At 38.5% G+C, this 22984-nt stretch overlaps 1 protein-coding gene across 2 annotated transcripts in view; it reads left to right on the top strand.

Moving 5' to 3' along the window:
* Nucleotides 1–22984, top strand: part of SLC25A12 (solute carrier family 25 member 12) — a 98831-nt gene that overhangs the window by 18771 nt on the left and 57076 nt on the right. For both annotated transcript variants that reach the window (XM_040229344.1, XM_040229343.1), the window contains exons 3-4: nt 1123–1265; nt 15119–15234. In XM_040229344.1, coding sequence (XP_040085278.1) covers nt 1123–1265; nt 15119–15234 — 259 coding nt within the window. The remainder of the gene's footprint in view (nt 1–1122; nt 1266–15118; nt 15235–22984) is intronic.

Below are 22984 nucleotides of genomic sequence, written 5' to 3'. Positions count from 1 at the left end.
CTCCTGCCTTCAGTCTTTCCCAGCATCAGGGTCTTTTCCAATGAGTCAGCTCTTCGCATCAGGTGGCCAAAGTATTGGAGTTTTGGCTTCAACATCAGACCTTGCAATGAACACTCAGGACTGATCTCCTTTAGGATGGACTGGTTGGATCTCCTTGCAGTCCGAGGGACTCTCAAGAGTCTTCTCCAACATCCCAGTTCAAAAACGTCAATTCTTTGGTGCTGAGCTTTCTTTACCACAGTACATAAAACCCTTACTATATATTGAGGTGTTTATTTAATAAGCAGGTATTATTATTATTTTATTCTCTAAAATTATTGACATAAAAGGCAGAATTTTTTTGTTTCTTTTTTCCAGCTCCTGGTACTTAGAAGGAATACCTGTGTTGGAAGGTCTTGTTTGTTATGCTCTTGTTGTTCATTTCCCTTTTACGGTTTGGCAGGTGTGTCTCCACCCCCATCTCTTGCCATCAGAAAGCCTCCAGAGGCTTTGAGGCTTTTTACCTTGGTTGCCCTTTCACCTTTCTTTGTCTTTCTCATATTTCTTCATGTGTATACATACATATATACACACACATATACACCATAAAATTCACCATTTTAAAGTGTCCAAGTCAGTGTTTTTTTTTTTTGGTTTATTTACAGTGTTGTGTGACTATCACCGCTGTCTAATTCCAGAGCATTTTTATCACCCCCGAAGAAACTCCCCGTACGTAAAGTGGTTAACTCCATTCCCCCCTCCTTCTGGTTCCTGGCAACTACTCCTGTACTTTTCTGATGCTATGAATTTGCCTATTATGGACAGTTCATATAAATGAGGTCATGTGGTATGTGGTCTTTTGTGCGGTTTCATATAAATGAGGTCATATGGTATGTGGTCTTTTGTGTGGTTTCTTTAAGTGTTTTCAAGGTTCATCCATAATGTAGCGTGTATCGATACTTTGCTCATGTTCTGAACTCAGGCTCTGGGTGTCTGTTTTTGGACTATCCAGAGAAAACTTCTGCATTTATTGTTACCTTGATTATGATCCTGGCATTTAATTTACTTTTTCAGAAAACTTTTGTTGGGTACCAAAAGATACTGAAGAATGTTAACCTTAAGTATACATTATTTACTTTCTAGTATGCCAGTACCGAGGTTGATGGAGAACATTACATGACCCCGGAAGACTTTGTCCAGCGCTATCTTGGACTGTATAATGATCCAAATAGCAATCCGAAGATTGTGCAGCTCTTGGCAGGAGTAGCCGATCAAACCAAGGATGGGTAAGAACCTGTATACTGTTCTTAAAAGCTAATGTTTTTCAATATCATACTAAAAAAATGGGAAAACTGTAAACTTACCCATGACCATTTAGAATTTTAATAAAATAAACTGTATCTTTTCTTAGAAGTTTAAAAAAATTGTTATTTACTGCCATTATCAAGTATACTTGCATTTCTTTCTTTTCCTTGAAAAAAATACATGCAAAGCTGTATTTTATGCTGAATAATCTGAGCAGAATGGTTTTCAGATAACTAAGTTATCTTTTATTCACTCATTCAGTAAATATTGAGTACTTACTATGTTTTAGGCACGTTCTGTGTACTAGAATTCCATCAGTGAATAAACCACAGAAAAACAATAAACAAAATTTAAAAGTAAACTATAGCGTTAGGTGGTTATAATTGCTATAAGGAATAATAAGGAAGCATTTAGAGTGATACTTACTGATTTATCTGTCAGGTATTTATGAGACAGCCATCATTTGCCAGGCACTGTTGAACATTAGAAATATAAACAAAATGAGGTTCATGAGCTTGAGAAGAAACTCATGGCTTAGTGAGAAAGGATGAGTAAACAAAGAGAAAAAGTAATACTTTGGGAATAAGGTGCTATGATAGAACCATATGAAATATACAAAGGACACCTACGACAGCATAATTAACTCTGTTTTGGGTGTTCAGGAGAGCATCCTAGAGGAAGTGATGCTTGAGTGAATCTGGCAAGACAAAAAGAGTTTGCTGGACGAAGAGTGAGAATTCCAGGAAAGGGAACAATTGGCATGAAACATCAAGGGGCAGGGACACACAGTTTTGAGGGCATTAGCCTACTGTGTCCCCTTTGTCCAGCAAAGCAATAAAGCTATTCTTTTCTACGTCACCTCCCCTGACAAAACCCATCAAGGGGCACCTGTATGTCTGTGTTGCCTTCACAGTGGGCAGGTTGTTGGAGTAATGGTTGGGGCACAGCTGGGGCCTTGTGTGCTCAGTTTGACTGTATCCTATAGGCCTGTGACTCTCAGACTTGGAGGTATTTTTAGCCTGGCATTGTAGGCATGTGTGCAGTCACAGTAATTACAAAGTGCATCTTACTTGAGTGTCAGTTTACTCAAATCAAGGGGGAAGGGCATTTTTATATTAAAATCTGCTGCTGCTGCTGCTAAGTCGCTTCAGTCGTGTCTGACTCTGTGCGACCCCGTAGATGGCAGCCCACCAGGCTCCCCCATCTCTGGGATTCTCCAGGCAAGAACACTGGAGTGGGTTGCCATTTCCTTCTCCAGTGCATGAAAGTGAAAAGTGAAAGTGTAGCGACTCCATGGGCTGTAGCCTACCAGGCTCCTCTGTCCATGGGCTCTTCCAGGCAAGAGTACTAGAGTGGGGTGCCAGTGCCTTCTCCTGTTAAAATCTAGCAGGACTATATTATGGAGGGAGTGGAATATTTGTATACTTTGCTTTGTGAGTTCCAAGCTAGAGCCCCAGGACTCCAAGGGCCCAGTTTCTTCTTCTTGCCTATAGAGGGGCTTGTGTGAAAAACTAGGCAAAATTAGTTTTAACTGTTTAAAATGTTTAGAAGGCTGTCATAATACAGTGTAAGTGTTGGTTTCTAAGTTATTTGAATCCAGAGTTATTGTATTCATTTGTATTTTCTCACAGAATTTAGCACAGTGCATGAAATTTACTATGAGTATTTTATATCTTGGAAAGATTTTATGTGATTCATCACTGACAGATATTGAGGAACTTGTATACATTTTGTGCCCAGTCTCTAGAAAAAGTCAAATTGGCTGCTAGGTTACTGTGGACAATTCAGTCATTAGGTCTCTCAATAGCGATTAGACAGTGAGGCATATAAAAATTAATCGTATTTAATCAGAATTCCTTCTTCAAATCTAGAAATTTTAATTATTGTCATTACCTTGGTCTGAGACTTGCCAGGCATATCTTTCCAGGTGCTTCCTCCGTATCTTTTCAGATGCTTCCTCCGTATCTTTCCAGGTGCTTTTGTGACCATATGCTCTGATCCATTCCACGGGTGTATCTTATTTGAAGCTTTGTGTTGTTCTGTCAGAAGCAGTTGTGTTGTTAAAGTGTGGTCGAGTGGAATTGAGTGTTTAAGTTGCCAGAGTAGAATCGATTAAAAATGGGTTTGGGCTAGTAAAGAATCTAATAATGTTGAATACTGTTTACTTAAAAAAAGCAAGCTGTTTCTCTTTTGAAAAGGTATATCTGTTCTATTTAAAATTTTAAAAACTGCTTAAACTTCCTTTTTTCCCCTCCCTCCTTAGAATAAGTCAGATTGAGATTGGGTAGAAAATTTGATTCATAGAGTTAGGTCATAAAAATTATAAACATATAGATTATTTCTAAAAGCACAGAAAGGTGGAATTTTCTAGAAACCTCTCATTCATGGATGGTTGTCATAATTTCCTGAACTTACTGAAATATAATGCAAAAATGAATGATTTTGTATTTTCATTTTTCTGGGGAGAAATTACAGATTTTTCAAAGGGTCTATGATTTCAGAAGGGTTAAATATCATTGTTAAAGTTTTTTTAAAAATACCTTTAATTTAAGAAAATCAAAGGCATTGATGATGTTTAAATTTATTCCAAGTAGCCAGCCCTTCCTCATTTCACATTTAAGGAAAATGAACTCCAGAGAGATTGACTGACTTGTCCAATAACACACGATTAATTCTCTTATTTAATTTTTAGCTCATCATCTTGTAATCATTTTAAAAAGCTCTCTTTTCTCTATTGTTCCGTTTCCTACTCCTTTAAGCAGGGCAGTGTGAAAGTTAGGATAGTTTAGTTGGTTTATCTTTTTTCCAACTCCAAAAGGTATTCCTTGATTCTGTTATAGTTTTTTGAGGACAAGTCCTGTAGGTATATGGGCTTCCTAGGTGGCGAAGTGGTAAAGAATCTGCCTGCCAATGCAGGAGACACAAGAGATATGGATTAGATCCCTGGGTTAGAAAGATCCCCTGGAGTAGGAAATGGCAACCCACTCCAGAATTCCTGCCTGGAAAATTCTGTGGACAGTGGACTACAGTCCATGGTATTGCAAAGAGTCGGACATGAACGAGCACAGCATGGCCTATAGGTATGTAACTTGACAAGAATCACATAATACTGTTTATAATTACTCCAGACCAAATCTGAATTAATAGAACTAGTGTAAATACATTTGAGAGATTTAGTTAAGTGTATGAGAAAAGCAGAGAAGGCAATGGTAACCCACTCCAGTACTGTTGCGTGGAAAATCCTATTGTCGGAGTAGCCTGGTAGGCTGCAGCCCATGGGGTCGCCAAGAGTGGGACACGACTGAGTGACTTCACTTTCACTTTTCACTTTCATGCATTGGAGAAGGAAATGGCAGCCCACTCCAGTGTTCTTGCCTGGAGAATCCCAGGGACAGGGGAGCCTGGTGGGCTGCCATCTATGGGGTCGCACAGAGTCGGACACGACTGAAGTGACTTAGGAGTAGCAGTATGAGAAAGCAGGTTTAGGGGTGATCAATACTGTGTCCCTTTTGTGTTCTATCCTTGCCTGCCCTCCCTTGCTTTCTTAGCATGTCAACTGCTCCCTTTATCTTCTCCTGGCTCCCTTTTCTCTAATAAATAGTAAAGTAAGCAAGAGTGTTTCGATACACGTGCTTGCTATGGACAGCCGTGTATTTTTTTTATTGCCTTTTGTTTTCTAAATATTTCATTTGGCTGTGCCACATGGCATATGAGATCTTAGTTCTCTGAACAGGAATCAAACCCAGGCCCCTCGCTTTGGAAGCTCGGAGTCTTAACCACTGAACTGCCAGGGAAGTCCCTGGAGAGCCATGGAGAAACAACATTGTATAAATAGCATCACAGTTTGTCTAAAAGTAAAAGCCATTCAGGTCAGATCAGTCGCTCAGTCGTGTCTGACTTCCTGACCCCATGGACCACAGCATGCCAGGTCTGTCTGTCCATTACCAGTCCCAGAGTTTACTCAAACTCATCTCCACTGAGTCAGTGATGCCATCCAACCATCTCATCCTCTGTCGTCCCCTTCTCTTCGTGCCCTCAATCTTTCTGAGCATTAGGGTCTTTTCAGATGAATCAGCTCTTCACATTAGGTGGCCAAAGTACTGGAGTTTCAGCTTCAGCTTCAGTCCTTCCAATGAACACCCAGGACTGATCTCCTTTAGGATGGACTGGTTGGATCTCCTTGCAGTCCAAGGGACTCTCAAGAGTCTTCTCCAACACCACAGTTCAAAAGCATCAATTCTTCAGGATTCAGCTTTCTTTGTAGTCCAACTCTCACATCCATACATGACCACTGGAAAAACCATAGCCTTGACTGCTACTACTGCTAAGTCGCTTCAGTCGTGTCCACCTCTGTGCGACCCCATAGACGGCAGCCCACCAGGCTCCCCCATCCCTGGGATTCTCCAGGCAAGAACACTGGAGTGGGTTGCCATTTCCTTCTCCAATGCAGGAAAGTGAAAAGGGAAAGTGAAGTCGCTCAGTCGTGTCCGACCCTCATCGACCCCATGGACTGCAGCCTTCCAGGCTACTCCGTCCACAGGATTTTCCAGGCAAGAGTACTGGAGTGGGTTGCCATTGCCTTCTCCGTAGCCTTGACTAGATGGACCTTTGTTGACAAAGTGATGTCTCTGCTTTTTAATATGCTGTCTAGGTTGGTCATAACTTTCCTTCCAAGGAGTAAGTGTCTTTTAATTTCATGGCTGCAGTCACCATCTGCAGTGATTTTGGAGCCCCCCAAAATAAAGTCTGACACTGTTTCCACTGTTTCCCCATCTGTTTGCCATGAAGTGATGGGACCAGATGCCATGATCTTCGTTTTCTGAATGTTGAGCTTTAAGCCAACTTTTTCACTTTCCTATTTCACTTTCACCAAGAGGTTCTTTAGTTCCTCTTCACTTTCTGCCATAAGGGTGGTGTCATCTGCATATCTGAGGTTATGGATATTTCTCCCGGCAATCTTGATTCCAGCTTGTGCTTCATCCAGCCCAGCATTTCTCATGATGTACTCTGCATATAAGTTAAATAAGGGTGACAATATACAGCCTTGACGTACTCCTTTTTCTATTTGGAACCAATCTGTTGTTCTACCTGTTGCTTCCTGACCTGCATACAGGTTTCTGAAGAGGCAAGTCAGGTGGTCTGGTATTCCCATCCCTAGAAGAATTTTCCACAATTTATTGTGATCCACACAGTCAAAGGCTTTGGCATAGTCAATAAAGCAGAAATAGATGTTTTTCTGGAATTCTCTTGCTTTTCGATGGTCCAGCAGATATTGGCAATTTGATCTCTGGTTCCTCTGCCTTTTTTGAATCCAACTTGAACATCTGGAAGTTCATGGTTCACATATTGCTGTAGCCTGGCTTGGAGAATTTTGAGCATTACTTTATTAGTGTGTGAGATGAGTGCAATTGTGCGGTAGTTTGAGCATTCTTTGGCCTTGCCTTTCTTTGGGATTGGAATGAAAACTGACCTTTTCCAGTCCTGTGGCCACTGCTCAGTTTTCCAAAATGTCCATCAACAGAGGAATGGACAAAGAAAATGTACATTAATGCAGTAGAATATTACTCAGCCATTAAAGAGAATGAATGCTATTGCAGCACCATGGCTGAACCTAGAGATTGTCATCCTGAGTCAAGTAAGTCAGACAGAGGAGGAGAAATATTGTATGACATCAGTTATATGTGGAATCTAAAAAGAAATGATACTAATGAACTTACAAAGCAGAAAGAATGGATACATGTATATGCATTTGAAGTGTGCAACCTGTGAGAACTCCAAAATTAAAACTTGCTGCTGAACAACTGTTGACAGGAAAATGTGGGATCCCACCAAAAAAAATGTACCCCACATCCAAGGGCAAAGGGGAAACCCCAGCAAGTCATTAGTAGGGGCAAAATCATGTTTAGAATCAAACCCCATACCTGCCAGAGATGCTCGGAGGGCTCAAACAAAACCTGTGCACACCAGGAGACTCCACAGAGAGTGAGCCAGACCTGCCTTTGAGTGTTTGACTGTCTTCTGTGGAGGGACAGGTCAGCAGTGGCCTGCTGCAGGGGCTCTGTGCAGCAGATCTGGGTATGGCATAAGCCCTCTTGGAGGAGGTCACCATTAACCCCACCATAGAGCTGCCAGAACTTACAGAGGATTCGGGAAACAGACTCTTGCAGGGCACAAACAAAAGCTTGTGCGCACCAGGACCCAGGAGAAAGGAGCAGTGACCCCACAAGAGACTGAGCCAGACTTGCCATGAATGTCCAGGAGTCTCCATGGGTTGACAGTGGCCTGGCTCAGGGTCGGGGGCACTGAGTGCAACCGTGCGTGCATGGGCCCTTTTGAAGGAGATTGCCATTATCTTCATTACAGATTCAGTTACAGTTCAGTCGCTCAGTCGGGTCTGACTTTGCGACCCCATTGCGTGCAGCACACCAGGCCTCCCTGTCCATCACCAACTCCCGGAGCTTACTCAAACTCATGTCCATCAAGTTGGTGATAGATCATCTCATCCACTGTTGTCTCCTTCTCCTCCCGCCTACAATCTTTCCCAGAATCAGGGTCTTTTCCAATGAGTCAGTTCTTCGCATCAGGTGGCCAAAGTATTGGAGCTTCAGCATCAGTCCTTCCAATGAATATTCAGGACTGATTTCCTTTAGGATTGACTGGTTGGCTCTCCTTGCTGTCCAAGGGACTCTCAAGTGTCTTCTCCAATACCACAGTTCAAAAGCATCAGTTCTTCAGTGCTCAGCTTTCTTTATAGTCCAACTCTCACATCCATACATGACTACTGGAAAAATCATAGCTTTAACTAAACAGACCTTTGTTGGCAAAGTAATGTCTCTGCTTTTTAATATGCTGTCTAGGTTGGTCACATGGACTAGAGCCTTGTCTAATTCAATGGAACCATGAACCATGTGGTGAAGGGCCCCCCAAGGTCATGGTGGAGAGTTCTGACAAAACATGGTCTGCTGGAGAAGGGAATGGCAAACCACTTCAGTATTCTTGCCTTGAGAACCCCATGAACAGTATGAAAAGGCAAAAAGATAGGACACTGAAAGATGAACTCCCCAGGTCAGTAGGTGTCCAATATGCTACTGGAGATCAGTTGAGAAATAACTCCAGAAAGAATCAAGAGATGGGGTCAAAGCAAAAACAACACACCGTTGTGGAAGTGACTGGTGATGGAAGTAAAGTCCAATGCTGTAAAGAGCAGTATTGCATGGGAACCTGGAATGTCAGGTCCATGAATCAAGGTACATTGGAATTGGTCAAACAGGAGATGGCAAGAGTGAACATCAACATTCTAGGAATCAGTGAACTACAATGGAGTGGAACGGGTGAATTTAACTCAGATGACCATTATATCTACTATTGTGGGCAACAGTCCCTTAGAAGAAATGGAGTAGCCCTCATAGTCAACAAAAGAGTCTGAAATGCAGTACTTAGATGCAATCTCAAAAACGATAGAATAATCTCTGTTCGTTTCCAAGGCAAACCATTCAATGTCATAGTAATCCAAGTCTATACCCCAACCAGTAATGCTGAAGAAGCTGAAGTTGAATGGTTCTGTGAAGACCTACAAGACCTTCTAGAACTAACAGCCAAAAAAGATGTCCTTTTCATTATAGGGGACTGGAATGCAAAAATAGGAAGTCAAGAGATACCTGGAGTAACAGGCAGATTTGGTCTTAGAGTACAGAATGAAGCAGGGCAAAGGCTAATAGAGTTCTGCCAAGAGAATGCAGTGGTCATAGCAAACACCCTCTTCCAGCAACACAAGAGAAGACTCTCTACACATGGACATCACCAAATGGTTAATACTGAAATCAGATTGATTATCTTCTTTGCAGTCAAAAATGGAGAAGCTCTATACAGTTAGCAAAAACAAGACTGGGAGCTGACTGTGACTCAGATCATGAACTCCTTATTGCCAAATTCAGACTTAAACTGAAGAAAGTAGGGAAAACCACTAGACTATTCAGGTATGACCTTTATTAAATCCCTTATGATTATACAGTGGAAGTGAGAAATAGTTTCAAGGGATTAGATCTGATAGAGTGCCTGAAGAACTACAGATAGAGGTTCATGACATTGTACAGGAGACAGGGATCAAGACCATCCCCAAGAAAAAGAAACGCAAAAAGGCAAAATGGTTGTCTGAGGAGCCCTTAGAAATAGCTGAAAAAAGAAGAAATGCAAAAGGTAAAGGAGAAAAGGAAAGATACACCTATTTGAATGTAGTTCCAAAGAATAGCAAGGAGAGATAAGAAAGCCTTCCTCAGCCATCAGTGGAAAGAAATAGAGGAAAACAGTAGAATGGGAAAATTCTAGAGATCTCTTCAAGAAAATTAGAGATACCAAGGGAACATTTCATGCAAAGATGGGCACAATAAAGGACAGAGATGGTATGGACCTAACAGAAGCAGAAGATATTAAGAGGTGGCAAGAATACACAGAAGAACTGTACAAAATAGATCTTCAAGACCCAGATAACCACGATGGTGTGATCACTCATCTAGAGCCAGACATCCTGGAATGTGAAGTCAAGTGGGCCTTAGGAAGCATCACTACAAACAAAGCTAGTGGAGGTGATGGAATTCCAGTTGAGCTATTTCAGCTCCTAAAAGATGATGCTGTGAAAGTGCTGCACTCAATATGCCAGCAAATTTGGAAAACTGAGCAGTGGCCACAGGACTGGAAAAGGTCAGTTTTTCACTCCAGTCCCATTCTTTGGCGATGCCAAAGAATGTTCAAACTATTGCATAGTTGCACTTATCTCACACGCTAGTAAAGTAATGCTCAAAATTCTCCAAGCCAGGCTTCAACAGTACGTGGACCATGAACTTCCAGATGTACAAGCTGGGTTTACAAAAGGCAGAGGAGCCAGAGATCAAATTGCCAACATCCTTTGGATCCAGCGCCCTGAATACTACCGCCACAAAGCCATTCTTTTCCCTCAATGAAGGGCAAAGGCATAGAGTATATTGGGCTTCCCAGGTGGTTCAGTGATAAATCTGCCTGTCAAGCAGGAGACTCAGATTCGATCCCTGCGTTGGGAAGATCCCCTGGAGGAAGAAGTGGCAACCCACTCCTGTATTCTTGCCTAGAGTATCCCATGGTCAGGGGAGCCTGGCAGGCTACAGTCCACGTGGTCGCAAAAGAGTTGGACATAACTTAGCAACTAAATAGCAGCAGCATTGCTTTTGGATATAATGTAATTTGTGTAATTTAAACGTACTTCAAAATGTTTTAAGTAATGTAACTTTGAATGTGTAACATGACTTAGGTGAGTGAGGGCATAAAATGAAATGTGAAATGTAGTCATTTTCTTAAAAATGTGTTGGAAAACATGTCTCTAAAAAGTCATATATCCTTAATTGAGTTTCTTCAAGAATATTTGCGTTCCTGCCCTGAATCAAGCCTGTGCTCTGACAAGCCTACTTTCTGACAGGGAATTAGATTTGAAATAATGAATTATGTAATTACTTTAACAGGAATTTTGTGAGGGGCACGGAACAAATGCTGTAAGGATGTGAAGTCATCTGGGGACTTTAAGATGATTCTCTTGAGGAAATGATATTTGGAATGAGCTATGTAAAGATTGTGTGTGTGCTTAGCTGACTTTTTGCAATCCCAAGGACTGTAGCCCACCAGGCTCCTCTGTCCATGGGATTTCCCAGGCAAAAATACTGCAGTGGGTTGCCATTTCCTTCTCCAGGGGATCTTCCCAACCTAGGAATTGAACCTGCATTAGCAGGCGGATTTTTTTTTTTTACTAAGCCACAAGGGAAGCCCAAATGCTCCGTAAAATCATTGAAGGCTGTTTCCCACTTTTTGATTGGGTTGTTTTTCTGGCATTGAGTTGTATGAACTGCTTATATATTTTGGAAATTAATCCTTTGTCAGTTGTTTCATTGCTATTATTTTCTCCCATGCTGAGAGTTGTTTTTTCAGCTTGCTTATAGTTTCCTTTGCTGTGCAAAAGCTTTTAAGTTTAATCAGGTCCCACTTATTTACTTTTGTTTTTATTTCCATTACTGTAGGAGGTGGGTCATAGAGGATCTTGCTTAGATTTATGTCGAGTGTTCTGCCTATATTTTCCTCTAAGAATTTTATAGTTTCTGGTCTTACATTTAGGTCTTTAATCCATTTTGAGTTTATCTTTGTGTATGGTGTTAGGAAGTGTTCTAATTTCATTCTTTTACATGTAGCTGTCCAATTTTCCCAGCACCATTTATTAAAGAGGCTGTCTTTGCCCCATTGTATATTCTTGCCTTCTTTGTCAAAAATAAGGTACCCGTAGGTGAATGGGTTTCTTTCTGGGCTTTCTATCTTGTTCCATTGGTCTATATTTCTGTTTTTGTGCCAGTACCATACTGTCTTGATGACTGTAGCTTTGTAGTATAATCTGAAGTTAGGAGAAAGGTTGATTCCTCCAGCTCCATTCTTCTTTCTCAGGACTGCTGTGGCTATTCGGGGTCTTTTGTGTTTCCATATGAATTGTGAAATTTTTTGTTCTAGTTCTGTGAAAAATGCCATTGGTAGTTTGATAGGGATTGAATTGAATCTGTAGATTGCATTTGGTAGTATAGTCATTTTCCCAGTCAAAAAGTGGGAAAAAGACTTAAATAGACATTTCTCCAAAGAAGACATACAGATGGATAACAAACACATGAAAAGATGCTCAAACATTGCTCATTATTAGAGAAATGCAAATCAAAACTACAGTGAGATATCACCTCACGCCAGTCATAACGGCCATCATCAAAAAGTCTACAAACAATAAATGCTAGAGAGGGTGTGGAGAAAAGAATGCTCTTGCACTGTTGGTGGAAATGTAAATTGAGACAGCCACTACGGAAGACAGTATGGAGATTCCTTAAAAAAACTAGGAATAAAACCACCATATGACCCAGCAATTCCACTCCTAGGCATTATACCCTCAGGAAACCAAAACTGAAAAAGACACGTTTCCCATTGTTTATTGCAGCACTATTTGCAAAGCTTCCAAAACATGGAAGCAACCTAGATGTCCATTGACAGATGAATGGAGAAAGAAATTGTGGTATATATACACAATGGAATATTATTGAGCCATAAAAAGGAATGCATTTGAGTCAGTTCTGATGAGGTGGATGAACCTAGAACCTATCATACAGAGTGAAGTGAGTCAGAAAGATAAAGGTAAATATTGTATTCTAACACATATATACACAATCTAGAAAAATGGTGCTGAAGAATATATTTACAGGGCAGCAATGGAGAAGCAGACATAGAGAGTAGACTTATGGACATGGGGAGAGGGGAGGAGAGGGTGAGATGTATGGAAAGAGTAACCTGGAAACTTACACCACCATATATAAAATAGATAGCAAACAGGAATTTGCTGTATGGCTCAGAAAACTCAAACAGGGGCTCTGTATCAATCTAGAGGGGTGGGATGGGGTGGGAGATAGGAGGGAGGTTCAACAGGGAGGGGATATATGTATGCCTATGGCTGACTCATGTTGAGGTTTGAATGAAAACAGCAAAATTCTGTAAAGCAATTATCCTTCAATAAAAAAATAAATTAGAACAAAAATCATTGAAGGCTATTTCAGTGTAGTTTTGGCCACTGGCTAGTTTCACAGCCTTTAGTATTACAGGATGAATAAGCTTTGGTTTTCCTTTTTGTTTTGAATTTTCCTTTAAAGTTTTTATTAGTGACATTTCAAATATATAAAACAAAGAGTAGTGTAATGAATTCAATATACTCATCACCCACTATTTTTGGCGGTTAATTTGTGCTTTTATTTGCCAGTGTAGTTTAACTACAGTGGACTACAAACTCTTTTGATCTAAAAAGTAGATTTTACATCACAGTGCACAAGCACACATCACATATAATATATATATGTAAAAGTGAAACAAAACTTTGTCAAAATTATCCCCCTTGAGTATTAATTCTTTTTTAAGACTTTTTTTTTTTAACCAAGGATGAACTGCGCTGATGCATGTAATCACCCCAGTTCATGTTAGAGTTCACTTTAATAAAGTGTGACTACACCTTTTTTTTATTTTTTATTTTTTTTAATTTTTATTTTTACTTTACTTTACTTTAGAATACTGTATTGGTTTTGCCATACATTGACATGAATCCACCATGGGGTGTACATGAATTCCCAATCCTGAACACCCCTCCCACCCCGTATCATCTCTCTGGATCATCTCTGTGCACCAGCCCCAAGCATCCTGTATCCTGTATCGAACATAGACTGGCGATTTGTTTCTTACATGATAGTATACATGTTTCAGTGCTGTTCTCCCAAATCATCCCACCCTCTCTCTCTCCCTCAGAGTCCAAAAGTCCGTTCTATACATCTGTGTCTCTTTTGCTGTCTCGTATACAGGGTTATCATTATCATCTTTCTAAATTCCATATATATATGTGTTAGTATACTGTATTGGTGTTTCTCTTTCTGGCTTACTTCACTCTCTATAATCGGCTCCAGTTTCATCCACCTCATTAGAACTGATTCAAATGTATTCTTTTTTAATGGCTGAATAATACTCCATTGTGTATATGTACCACAGCTTTCTTATCCATTCATCTGCTGATGGACATCTAGGTTGTTTCCATGGCCTGGGTATTATAAACAGTGCTGCGATGAACATTGGGGTACATGTGTCTCTTATACCTTTTTTAAAATACACCTACTTTTAATAATTGTGAAGATAGTTACTAAATTTGTTTCACTTATATCTCCACCCATTCCTCCATCCCCTGGATTATTTTGAAGCAAATTCCAGGTGATGTATTTCATCTGTAAATATCTCAATGTATATTTCTAAAAGATAAGAAAAATTACCAAAGCAAACCTCAAAGATGATGTCTCAGTATTATCAAGCATTTGTGTTATATCAGTATTTTCATTTCCTGCTTTTCTTATAAACTAAAAAATATATTTTTTTACTTTGTTTAAATCAGAATCCAAATAAGATATGTATCTTTGTAATTAATTGCTATATCTTTTAGGTCTTTAATTTGGTTCTCTTCCATATCTTCTTTAAAAGTTTTTTCCCCAACTCCAGAATATTTACTTCTAATTTCCCACAGTCTACATTTTTGCTGATTGTGTTTCTGTTGTAATGTTTAATTTAACATGTTTCTTTGTCCTTTATATTTTTTCTGCAAATTGTTGATTACATCTAAAACAGTGGTTCTCAATGTGCTGGGTATTGTTGGCGTCTAGTGGGTAGAGGTCAGTGATGTTGCTCAACATGATACAGTGCATCGGAGGCCCCCACAGCAGAGTTATCCAGCTTCAAATGTCACTGTTGAGTGCAGAGGTTTAGGAACTCTGATCTATTAGAGGCTTGGTCAGATTCAGTTTCAATTATTTTTCATCCAGTCTCTTTCTTGCTGTGATATGTAGGGACTGTTGATTATTATTTAGATCCATAAATGTGTTAAGAGTTTACAAAAGGGTAATATTCTATGATGGGCTTCCCTGGTGGTTCAGTGGTAAAGAATCCACCTGGCAGTGCAGGGGACGCAGACTCAGTCCCTGAGTCAACAAGATTCCCTGGAAAAGGAAATGGCAGCCCACTCCAGTATGCTTACCTGAAAAATTCTATGGACAGAGGAGCCTGGTGGGCTGCAATCCATTGAGTCACAGGAGTTGGACACAGCTTAGCGACTACACCACCACCAACCAATATTCTATCATTCCTTCTTTCTTTATTATCTGGAATATCACTATAGAGAAACTTCCCTTCATCAGTTATTTGGTTACCCTGAGCTATAGTTCCTCCTGTAAAGGCAGGTTACCAGCTGATGACATTTTATATTTTATTCCAGGTTGATCTCCTATCAAGAGTTTTTGGCATTTGAATCTGTATTATGTGCTCCAGATTCCATGTTCATAGTGGCTTTCCAATTGTTTGACAAGAGTGGAAATGGAGAGGTGACATTTGGTAAGAAAAAAAAAAGATTATATAGTTAAGTGAAGTTAGTGAGGCTGGTTGAATCTTTAATTGCTAAATTTAGTAACTGCATATAGATTGCTGCTTATTTAAGAGCTAGTCAGAAAATGAAGTTTTAATTTCCTAAAAGAATTTATGTAGATAAAATTAAAATGGTTTCATTTTCTTTAAAGCATTAAACAATTGCAAAAAAAATTAAGGAATGTAGGAATGTTGTTGCTTCAACTCATTGCCTCTCTGACACTTTCACATTCCTAAAGTTGGTGGTATAAAATTACCTTGTTCTGGGCCAGCCTGGGATAGATTTTTTATGAAACAGACTGAACAACATGGAGTAATCATCTCATTCTTTAAGGGGTTTCAGGGTAGAGAATTCAGAGCTTCTCTGGAGCCTCTTTGGAAAATTGCTACTGTGTCATTTTAACGCCCAAGAATGGAACTGAAGGAAGGAGTTAAGGCAGGAACAGTTAGCATTCTCTGAAGCCCCATTTAAAATTTTTGATTTTAGAAAAGAAGGCTAGAATATTAAAGTTGCCTTCTGAATTGGGTGTAGAAATCGATTTAAATCATTTGGTAGGCACATCATAGAGCACACTGTGGATGTCTCAAAAGTGTACAAACTAGGATTTCTATATATAGCTACATATTAGTTTTTTAAAAGAGGCTTACTTCCAGAAATTAGTATGTTTTAGTAAAAGTATCAGCTAATTTTTCCTGCAATAGGCTTTTCAATTAAAAAGTAGTGTTTTCAAGGACCTAGAGCACCCCTCCCTTTTTTTAATATTTGAATTTTTTTTCATTGTGGTAAACAGTACCTAACACTAACCTTAGCATCATAACCATTTGTAAGCGTACAGTTCAGTAGTGTTGAGTATATTCACATTGTCATGAAACACATCTCGATAACTTTTTCATCTTGTAAAACTGGAACTTGAGCCCTTTTAGCGGTGTGCACTGTGAATTAGCATCAGTTTGTGTTAGACTCCTGAAAATCCAGCTTCCCCTGAGCCGTGGTGTTTGTTAGAAAACAAATATCCTCTTATTAAACCCAAAGGGAGAAATCACTGCTGTGGTGAGAATGGTGAGAAAGTACAGGCATTGGAAAGGACTGGTGCAGCTTTTGCTGTCATCTTCGTGGGCACGTGTTCTAGCATGCATTAATTGATTTCTTCTGCCCACTGACCCAGTTGTCTTCTGTGTGAGAACATTTTCCCAAATAAATACCTACTCAGAGCTCTTTAGGTTTCTGCATTTATCCTGGCATTCTCTCTTTGGAGCAAGCCCTGGCCTTTTCTGCCTCCTAAAGAATGTTGACTTTCCTCAGAAAAGCCTAGATTTTATAGTTTAAAACATAAAGGCTTTATCATCTCATCATTCAGCATTAACTTTGTACTTCTAAGAATGCTGAATTTTCTGTTTTCAATAGTTATCACACGTGTTCGTATGCCTTACTTCTAAATATGGTGCACAGATGCTTGGGAAATAACTTGATATAAGTATCTGTATTAGTGACAGTATGCCCATACTTCTATCCTGTGTGCTTGCTTAAAAATTAGATTTCCCAAAGCCAAATTCTAACTTACTTTGCCCCTTTTACCTTGGTATTATGATTCTTTGATTACCTTTTGCAATTTCTATTTTAAAAAATAAGTCACTCAAGTCAGTTTATTCAACAGACTAACAATAGAGACTCATGCCATTGTTGATTAGTGGATTAAAATGTGTAGGAAGTAGCTGAATGGTTTATACACACCATATTATTTCATGCAAATGAAAGCTTATAGTTATTAGACTCCAGCTTTAGCATTTTACAGATCTTTTGTTTTTCCCCTCATACTGATTTATGAGTTAAGAAAATGCAAATAGAATTAAAAGCAAAACGAATCAGTTTTGGTGTTTATAGCACCTGGTGTAAACAGAACATGTAATTCTGGAGGAATTCTTCATTCTACTGCTCCATATTAGAGTTGGGAAAATTCTTACAGAATAAGATGAATTTGAACTCCCTTTTGAAGTTTTTCTTGTGATCCCTGGCCAACTGGATGGTTCTCTTGATGGTGTTCACCTAAATCCTGGGGACCTGGACCATTCCCTTCCCTAATGTTGAGGATTCATTTTTAGATGAACCTTCTTAACTATAATGAGAAGAGTCATAATGAAGAAGAGAAGAAAGCACTGAAACTGTTACAAATGCCATTTAACAAGATTTCTAAGGCCCACTCATTTCAGGCTGTATTCGACTACAGAATTTCAGCATAAGGAAATAATTAACCTGGAGTTAATTTTAATAGAATTTTGGATCTGTGATAAAGGTCAGTTTTCATGTTTGTACTCAACTCAGTAAAAAGAATTATGCTTGTATCTTTACAGATGTATGTTTAGGTAGAAAATTTAGATCCATTCTAACTCAGTCCTTTTCACTTGATGGACTTATGTTTTCTAGTTTGGAGCTTATTTAAAGTATAGTTTTTTCTTGTGCACATCAGGAAAGAAAACAGGGAGAGAATATTGGATGCAAAATATAATGGAATAAGGAAAAACTATTATGCCATCAGTATTATCTCTGTCTCTTGGACTCTGATGATTTATGTGTGTCTATATATATTGTTCTCATCTATGCTTTTGTTTTTTTAGATATGGCTTTTATACACATCAAATTGTGTACTTAAATTGTGTATATCTTTGCAAGTATTTATATATATAGCAGTATTGAATAACATTTACTTGAATGCTGGACAAGTTTTTTTTTTTTAAAGATGCCTTTGCTCTAGGGGAGCGGACTTAGATCAAGATGTTGATAATCCATTTCAGAATGTACAAGCTCAGGAGAGGGTTCTGAAGTTTTTAAAAGAATGACTAACATCATTAGTTGTTTCTTCTTTGGTGTTCTCTTAGTGAAACTTCTAATGCATGCTGTGGATGATTTCTTAATGGCTTGTATATCTGTTTCTGCCTGGTGGCATGAGCCTCCTACGGGCCATTGCATGACTGGTGTGTGCTAGATACAGTGTAACTTGCCTTGCTTTCACTATCATCCACTGGTGTACTGGGTGCTCAATAGAATTGGATTGAGGTAACCAAGATAACCAGCGCTTCTACACTGTGTTGTCAATAGTTGCCATACCTTTGTCCTAAGTTAAAAAACAAAACAAAACCAGAAACCTATTGCTTTAACAAGGATTCTAAAAAACCCAACAATACTCTTACCTATTAACTAATAAATGAATATAAAAAATGTTATGTATTCTAAATTTCCTATTAAAAATCTCATCAATATTGTGTTCTAAAAGTGTTTGCCTAGGAATGGGAACTGTTATAAGGAAACTTTTCCAGGGGCATATCTTTATCCCTTGACTGTAGAACTCTCAGGAAGTAGGTTTTCCTTTTGATTTTATGCTGTTTGACCATCAGTATGCTAAAATATTCCTTTTCCATAAAGGGCATAATAATCAGATTGGAGTGTTTTAGGCATGACTGCTGCTATGGTTAAAAGGTTTAGGAGATGGAAATCTAGATATGGAAAATGTCATCTCCTCTGTCAGTGGAAACAAAGATATAGACATAGTATAATATGAAATCCTAATGGTAATAAATACCTAGTTTAACTTGGTAAGAATGAGAGCTTCAGTTGGGTGTTCGAATTAATAAGAATTTTTGAGACTCAGATATTACAAAGAAGGTCACATTAATACTCAAGAATGCTTAGAGTTTGAGGTAAAAAAAGGACATGGTATCACTTGTTTTTATGCCATTTGGTGATAGATTGTTGAAGCATCTACCTTCTATAGTAATAGATGCTCTTTAAATGTAAACTCATTTTCCCTGAGAAATGGACCTTTACGAATATTTGGCAGCAGGACTACTGTGTGGACTGATTGCATGGTAGTCCCTTTTGGAGGTAGGTAAAGAGGTTAATAGAAGTACTTTTCCCTCAGTAAAACAGAGAAGGTCACCCCAGAAATTAACAAGCCACCTGAAGTCGGACTTAGAAGTCTGGCTTGACATGCCGTGTCGGCTGGGACTTCTACAAGCTCCTGTTGTTGATCTTTTTTATTGTTCTTGTTTGTTTTCCTTTGTTTTCTTTTTCAGTCTCTTGGTTGTTCCTCTTCTTTCCCCTCAAGTTTTCTTTCTCTGAGAAACACTTCCACAAGTCTTGCCATTGTTTTTGTTCAGTTATACACAAGGATATTCATTGTTCATGGTGGGAGTCCTTTTAAAAGCCTCTCTGACTTCACTTGAAGAACTGTGCAGGTGAAACAGCTGTTGAGGACTCTCTTTTTTTCCCCTCTGACAATAAAAATGTTTGCTCTCAAGCCTATAAGCTGGAAGCAGTGGCTCCTGCTGGGCTGGAATCCTTGGAATCAGGATGTCGTTGGGCTGATGGTAGGTGGGCTGTGTCACAGGGCTGATGGCTTGTATACCTACAGGAGGAGTTCTCTGGCCACACCGTTGGTACAGCAGCTCCTTCCAGGCTCATTCATGGAACAGGCATGGTGGCAGTCTTGGAGAAGAGTGCCAGCCCCGGTCAGAGGTAATTTTGTACTGCAGAAAGGTGAACAAGACCAGTAGGAAGCTCCCATAAGGACCAGGGGAGGGATGAGGGTGGATAAGATGGGGAGACACAGTGTGGGCTGCTGGGGAAATTAAAACCTCTGTTAAGACATATTTACCTAATATATATGCTTCCGTGTATTTCATTTAGTCCAATCATCATAAGTGACTGATACAGCTAAATTGACTAATGTTATAGGTCTGTGAACATTTTTACTTAATCACAGTTGTCACCATTTACCTGCCCTCCTGACAAATCATTGTGCTCCTCTCCTTTAAGCAAAGAGAACATGACAGGCTACTTTTGTATCTGACCCCGTTTCCCCTTTCAAAGGAATTATAAACCATCTCTTTTATAAGCCCATGCTCCGCAGGAAGTGAAAAAGTGGTCTTTTGTTTTCTGTATGTCAGAAAACAAATGGATTCCTATTTCCCTTAGCAATGCCAACCTGATATAAAACACTCGATCATGATCCTGTTGCCAATAAGATGTGACTCTCCTATCACTTTCATCCAAGCCAGAACTGTGGCCACTGAAATAGCACTGCTTAGAGAGCTAAAGACCTTTGTTTGCCACTGGAAAGACGGGATTCTCTCTGGGGAGAAACTTACTATGTAGTTTCAGTTGGATACATTGGGTGTTTTTGAGATTATTGGTGCCCCCTTTCATGTCATACAGAGCCTGATAAAACTGGACAAGAGGAGATCATTAGTGCTTTGGGCTAATGCCTCAGTATTAAGCTCTCCAGTTCTGGAGCTTTTGTACAACTTTTTTTTTTTTTGATAAGCATATCCTGGTAAAAGTAAAGTGGTAATTATGAATTTGACTTTAAAACAGTAGTTTTACTAATTATTTCTCTAAGCTTCCTGATTTAGCCTTAGGGAGTTGGTAGTGGAAACAATAACAGAAAGAAAGTGGGATACATGAAGAGATGCCAGAGTAGGTTTGAAAGTTTGCAACCTGTGACATGGCTAAAATAATTAAAAGTGTCTGGGGGTAGTTAATAAACCATAGCACATAATAATGGTCATAATAAAACCATGTACAAAACTGTCAACTGACCACTTTGGGAGAAGTGGGAAATGTTTAAACAAATATTCATGGAAAATGACACTTCTATATTTGGAGAAATTAATATGAGTAATTTAAGCCATCAGTTTAATTGTTTCAAGGGTATTGTAAGATCTTATTTAAAGGTTGCTAAGAAGTTTACTAAATAGAATTTTAGTTAAAAGTTTTTATTATAGTGCTATTTTTTTCTGAATGTAAATTACACATTGTAATTTTGGTTTATAAATGTCCTTTTTGTGATAGAAAAAGCAATTTTTATGGTTCATTAAATTTTCATAAGTTTGAAAGATTTTGAGTCTGGTTTTATTTGATATAGTTTCACATGAGATTCTGGTATTTTCCAGACATACAAAGGGAATTCAGTTTTATTCTGTTATTGTATAAAACTTGCTTAGGTAGCAGTAAGTATATTTCTTATCAAGCACTTGAGTTTTGAGAGTTTTAACCTTTAAATAAAGGTTATAAAATAACTTATTCCCTTTAATAATTTCTCTTAATGTAATTAAGTTATCCTAATGTACTTTCTATCAATTTCTTCATATTCCCTTAGTTTAATACTGAAAATAAGAAACCAAATTAATTTGGAAAGAGAAGCAGGTAGGATCCTAAAAAAAAAAATCTTTCCTAAACTGCCACATATTTTTAGCTCAAAAGAGTTTTCTGCCATCCTTGTTGTTTTAATAATTTTGTAAACTTTAATATATTTTACTACTTGTTGAAATCTCACATAGAGTTGAGGGTAATCCTCTGTGTTGTTGAGAATCCCATAACTTGCTACTGCATTAATTCTTTGCTTTCAGAAACTAAAGCTCATATCTTTGATTTGTGTTTATGGAAGATGAAAATAATTGACATGATTTGAAAACTCTGAAATACTGTTACTATTTAGGCCAGAAATAGATGCTACATTCCATTTGAAAGAAAAGATGAGAATCCCATCTCCCCAGTGACATCCAATGCCGCCTTCCAACTGACCGATCGCTGTGACCTATTCAGAGCTGTCGTGTTGAGTCCAGACTGGTAGGATTTCCAGTTCAGGATTCTTACACTTCCCCTACTTCCCCACCATAGAAATGCTTTTATCAAAAAAAAAAAAAGAATATTAAAGCTAAAGGGAATCCATTAAACCATTTACAATGTGAGATTTATATCTGTTTAGAGAATTTTCAGAAATTAGATAAAATAGCACAGTTGGAGATTATAAAACATTAAGCTTATATTTACTAATTCTTGATATAATTGATAGCTATAGATAATAAAACCCTTTCACTAATATAATTGGCTTAAATTTGAAAATAATTTTGTTCTTAAGACATCAGTAAAAGAGGCTTCCTGCTTTCTTAACTTTGTTAATGATTTTTTTTTTTTTGGCATGAGCTTCTAAATTAGTCTATCCAGTCTATGCTTGTTAAAGTACCAGTCATTTGTGAATTGACTTTTCTAGTAAGTGTAGAACTCTGTAAGAAAGTGAATGCCACTGTCAGTGCATGAAGACAAGCTGTCAGAGGGTTTCGGTTGTATATTACATGGTGTGACTGGTTCCTATCTAAAAGTTAGTATACTGTGTTTAGTCCTTCTTTATTTAAAAGTGAATCACTAATTTCACTTATCTTAAAATATTTTAATAGCTGAGACTAATAATCATGGTTTTTATGGGGATTTTGAAGCTTTGTGTCAAGACCATATTTTTGACAATATCAGAAGCTTTTAATAAGGTGCTTGCTGCTGAGCTAATGATATGCTTTGGGTAGTATTTCTTATACCTATCTTCAATAGATATATTCAGGCTAGTGTGAATGTAATAATCAAGCCTCAATCAAGCCATACTTAGTATGACAAATATTGCATTATACCGTAATTTAGGTATTCATGCTTCTGATAAAGGGCTTAATTCGACTCCTTGAGGAACCGGGAAAACACTATTGATTTTATACTGGAATGCAAAGTAGCAGCCATTTATAGTGCAAGATATAAATCACTAACTAATTAAAATTAAATCAAGAGAAATTAAGAATCTCATGGCCTTATATGTAATGGTACACAATCTTAACTGTAAAATTATATTTTGTATCAATTGTGTTCCTGTGCATGGGTTTCTGGGCACAAAAAATTTTGCAG

The sequence above is a fragment of the Oryx dammah genome, unplaced genomic scaffold (genome assembly GCF_014754425.2).
Source record: "Oryx dammah isolate SB20612 unplaced genomic scaffold, SCBI_Odam_1.1 HiC_scaffold_27, whole genome shotgun sequence".
Taxonomy (NCBI): Eukaryota; Metazoa; Chordata; class Mammalia; order Artiodactyla; family Bovidae; genus Oryx; species Oryx dammah.
The sequence above is the reverse complement of the archived record's forward strand: the minus strand, read 5'-3'. Positions and strand labels throughout refer to the sequence as shown.